Source organism: Octopus sinensis, unplaced genomic scaffold, assembly GCF_006345805.1.
Source record: "Octopus sinensis unplaced genomic scaffold, ASM634580v1 Contig20285, whole genome shotgun sequence".
In the NCBI taxonomy this organism is placed as follows: Eukaryota; Metazoa; Mollusca; class Cephalopoda; order Octopoda; family Octopodidae; genus Octopus; species Octopus sinensis.
This window is the reverse complement of record NW_021837025.1, coordinates 313,416-318,232: the sequence shown is the minus strand read 5'-3', so window position 1 is coordinate 318,232 and position 4,817 is coordinate 313,416. Positions and strand designations below refer to the sequence as shown.

General features: G+C 38.1%; 2 protein-coding genes across 2 annotated transcripts; one reads left to right on the top strand and one right to left on the bottom strand.

Annotated features, from left to right (window-relative positions):
* Positions 1–1,314: 1,314 nt before the first annotated feature.
* Positions 1,315–1,858, bottom strand: LOC115232292 (calmodulin-like). Its single transcript, XM_029802117.1, has 2 exons — positions 1,738–1,858; positions 1,315–1,601 (listed from the first exon to the last, which is right to left on the bottom strand). The coding sequence occupies exons 1-2, from the start codon at positions 1,856–1,858 to the stop codon at positions 1,315–1,317; spliced, it is 408 nt and encodes a 135-aa protein (XP_029657977.1).
* Positions 1,859–2,669: 811 nt separating this feature from the next.
* Positions 2,670–4,075, top strand: LOC115232291 (U3 small nucleolar RNA-associated protein 14 homolog C-like). Its single transcript, XM_029802116.2, has 3 exons — positions 2,670–3,284; positions 3,526–3,810; positions 3,895–4,075. The coding sequence occupies exons 1-3, from the start codon at positions 2,854–2,856 to the stop codon at positions 4,073–4,075; spliced, it is 897 nt and encodes a 298-aa protein (XP_029657976.1). The 5' UTR covers positions 2,670–2,853.
* Positions 4,076–4,817: the final 742 nt, after the last annotated feature.

Genomic DNA, 4,817 nt, shown 5'->3' with positions numbered 1-4,817 from the left:
ACTGCCTGCGCATAAGATGGCCTGACAGTTTCCCCAAAAGATCCCCAACGACACTCTTTGCAGAAAATAAAGAGTCTCGTTGGATTTTTACTTTTCTTAGCGATCTTCGTTAGCCGACAAAGGAAAGAAAGCGATTCCGGACCGATGACCCAGAATGTCTCCACAGCTATTGATTTCTGGCCAGGGACGAGTATTTTGTTGACTTTCCATGATCCACGTGTCTTCCGCCAAGCCAGGCTCGGCAACTAACAAGATCAGATTGTTGGGAGAGAAATTGTTAGAGCATGTCGCGTCCAAGATGAGGCATTTCCCGTGGTCGAAGGGAAATGTTGTCATGCCATTTGGATGTTTTCCATCTCTGCAATCCAACCCGACTGGTTCCAACACATTAGAGAATCCCGCAGATGCCAGGGCGCGGCTCACCACATCATTAAGACCAAAGTAGCGAGAGAAAGATAGCGGATGTAGTCATAAGGTATCAATCGTCTGACGACAGCGGAATTAATGCTCACGGCAGATGTTCAATCCAAGGTGCAGAGAAACTGCGACACGGAGGCATTCGTTATCCAGTAATGTGTCAACTGACGCCATCGGGATAGCTATCAGCAGGCTCCTGAATACTTTTGGGACTCTGCGAGCAAACAGGCCAGGCGGTGTTAATCAAGTTTACACCTGAGGAACAAAATGTTGTAGTCGGAAAAAAATTGTGTCCAATTTCCGCTGTTTGGTTAAATCATCAGAAACCTTATGACCATTAGCGGATCAGCATTTAACAGCCAAAGAGAACTCATGGTTCAAAGGGGATTCAATAAGAGAATTTGGGGACAAAGATCACCAAGAAAAGTAAAAAATCTCTACGAGACTTGTCATCTTCTTCAAAGAGTCTCGTTGGCGATTGTCCGGGGGAACTGCCCATATTATCTTATGCGCGGGCAGTTCAAATAATTTTTGTCTTTGTTTTTAGTAATATCTAATGAAAAATTGTTAAATTAGATAAATTAAACAAACAAGTTTTTTCCTTCTGAGTGATCAGGCCAATGATCGTTCATCAAATGAATCTTTCAATCAAAAAGAAAAAAGTTTTTTGAGCCATCTCTTAAAATAATCGAGTTTTTGAGCCATCTCAAAAATTTAACTGATGATGTGCAACTTGGGGATAACTTTAATTCCAATCCTCAACTAATTGGTATAATAACAGAGCACGTAGAATTACATCTTAAGTTGAAGAGGATAAGTATACACAGATTAGTACACAATTGTAAATGTAGTTTGGTTTGAGAAATTAAGATTGAAAAAAATAGTTGATTAGAAATTTTAACTAGTTGGTCGTGGAATAGGATGGAACTTTTTTACAAACTCGATATAGTCGAGATTACCATCCACGTCTGGTTCAGTGACCTTAAGGAAGGTTCCGATCTCATCGGCGTTGTACTCCTCTCCCACAGTAGTCAAGACATGCCGAAGGAGGTCGGTTTGAATGAACCCATCTCCTTCTTTATCGATAACTCGAAAGGCAGCTAAAATTTCTCTTATTTTTTCTGGTTTTCTGTCGAGGCTTTGAAGAGCAAAAACCAGATCAGGAAATTTAACAACTCCGTTTTCTAGGATTAAACGTTTAAATAACTTTTCAATAATAATTCTTCACATAAGATTTTTATTTGGCGTTCCTTTGGGTTGTATCCGCACATTCTCATCACCTGAGGGAGCTCAGAGATGGTTATCGAGTCATCCTCTGACTTGGAGGAATATAATTTGAAATTCTGTCGAAACCCTGAGTACTGAATTTTAAAAATTCACATTGAAGTTCTTCTTCCACGAAATAATCAGAAACAGGGCTCTGTTGACTAACATTCGTCATTTTTCTATGGAAATAAATTTAGCTATTAAATTATTTAATAATCATTTTCTTGCATTACAGTTAAATATATTATTTAAAAATATAAAAAATAAAGAGACAAGGCATTTCTAAATAATCAAATTTACTAAAATTGTCGAAAATAAATCTCGAATAAATATTAGCTAAAATAAATTTAGATCTCAGAAGATACGTCAAACCATGTCATGTAATGATTTATTTTAATGTGACTAAAGATAGATATTCAAAGACGCATAAGAAATGTAAGATTTAAGTTAAATATAAACAACAGTTTGTTAGTTTGAATAGTATTATAAATTATTTATTTTTAAAAATATTTTAATTTAAAAATTATATACACGTTATTGGTTTAGTGGTGTCATGAGTAAAAGTCACCAAATATTCGATAAGTTACTAAAAACATACAATATTTTATAATAAAGGTTGCTTTCAAAAGAATCACAAAATAATGAAATATCGAACTACGAAATCAATGATATTGACCTCGATCCAGCCCATCATTCCTTGATGCTCAAAAAACTTAAAGCCGACGTTCAAAAACCAAAAAAACCCGAAATAATACAACGAACTGAGGCAGGAAAAAAAATATCAGAACACGGAATACCACCAAGTACACATTCAATCAAAAATACGAATTTCAGGTGAACAAATCACCCTAACAGACCTAATTTCAACCAAAACGGCACAAAAGCACGCCTTACGACCCATTCCACCTCCAAAACCTAAAAAAACTTTATCAACGAACCAAAAAAGAAAGGTCCCTCAAAAATAGTAAAAAATAGACCGAAAGACAAGCTTTGTATGAACGAGCAAAGCAGGATGTGAATTTATGGCAACCCACTGTCGATATGAATAGAAAGGTTTGGAAATACCCCAATTCCTAGTCCGACCAAGTTGTGTACCCTCTGGAACACGTGATCCCCAGAAATGAGAGGATTGACCCCTACAAGGCACTATGTCGGACTGAGGACTGTGAAATGGAGAGGGAAATCCAATCAGTGCTTTCAGCTAACAAAAATACAGTCAAATCAGCTTTGACTCTCACAAAAAATGAAAGAAAGGTCCTAAAGGCAATGGATGTTGAAAGCGCTCGAAAAATGCAGTCAGAATTGGCCCGTCTTCGGTCACTTCAAGCAAAATATGAAAAGAAGGCGAAATGGGCCAAGAAAATCAAAAGTAAAAGTTACCGCCGCATTACTCGGCACGAGAAGAGGAAGAAAGATGAGAGGACCCTGGGAAACCTCAAGGAACAGGACCCTGAGGAGTTTTCCCGACGTGTTCTCCAACTCCGAACTGACCGAATGAAGGAAAGAATGAGTTTGAAGCACTCGGCGTCCACAAAATATGCACATAACCAAAAAATGTATGCCAAATACAACGAAAGTGTATGTGAAATATTAATTTGGAGGCTCGGGAGTTTATTTCTCAAATGAGTTCAAAGAAGAGAGATTTGGTGGATAGGACGGGGGCGTGGGAGGACGAGAGGGCTGAAATGAACCGCTGTTTGGACGAGACGGAGATATATAAGCCAGTGGTTGCCCCGAAGGAGTCGAAGAGGGGTTGGGACGAGGAGGAATTTGTCAACAAAGAACTGACTATTCCAGTATTTTTATTATGTGAGAGTAGGAGCCAATAATTGATGTTGGGAGGAGTAGTCTCAAGTTGGGGGACTTTAGTGTGGAGACTGGGATGTCCGTGTGTCCCAATGAGCAGCCAAACTTTGAGGATATTGCTGGGAATGTGACATATGGAGTCGATGTGGTCGGGGAGTTCAAGGATGAGAAGCAGAAAGTTGTTGAAGACGAGAAAGAAAGAGATTTGGAGGCTTTTCTTCCTGGGTGGAATTCGTGGGCTGGCCCTGGAATTAAGAAAAATAAAAAACGTGAGTCTCAGTATACTGTGAAAGCGCGGGAAAATCCTCGCCGTGATTCTGGGTTTGGGAATGTGATCATATCAAAGAAACAGCCTACATTTGAGGGGCATCGAGTTGTGATAATTTATGTTAGTTGTTAGGTAAGACACGTTCCCTTCCCGTTTTTGAGTGTTGCCCAGTTTGAGGCGAGTTTGAGGACTCCGATTGACCGAACGTGGGTGCCGGAGAGTGCATTTAGGAAAATGATCAAATCGAGGGTTGTCACTAAATCGGGAACCATCATCCAGCCCATTTGCAAGAAAGCTGTCAGACCTAATCGAACGTGATTATATTTTCTCCATTTTAATGAAAATTGTTTTATACTGTCAATTAATTTACTTTCTTCAATAGTTCTGCTGTTAGTGTTCCTGGACAATTTTAAACTCTTTGCTAGTATTTGTTGACATTACAAAACTCATTTATAATCTGGTTTCGAGATTCTTTTGGATCGATATGTATAATTCTGACGGAATCAAATAATGTCGAACCTAATTAGCTTTATGTGAACGACATTCGGGTGATTTGTGCTGAACAATGAATTAACTTGGTCTTAAATTTACTTTATAGTTCTGGTAACGACAAAATGGCACTAAATAGAATTGGACTTGTACGGGAAACTCCGGAAAGCGGTTGCAATCTTTTTAGGCGACAGAAAGTCGATTTTTCCAGCTGTGTCCTAAATAATTTTTTGCTATGAAAAACTTTCTACAAAATTATAAAAAGTGCACTACAGTACGCCCCCAGTTGAGGGCAGACCTCAGGGGTGGTCCACTTTCGGTTTTGGGGCACCCACGCATTTTGGGGCAGTTTTTAAAAATAGTCAATTTTTCAATATATTATTTATTTTTGATGACCCTGGTATGGGGCACATATTTAATTTATTTAAAATTACAAATGGTACTATCATTTTAAGTTTTATTTTTATTCTTGTATTGTTTTTAAAAAGAATTCAAATAATTTTTTAATTACAGTTACTATTTCTCGCATTAAACAAAATTTTGCTTGTTATTTTTATGTGGGATTAACTGA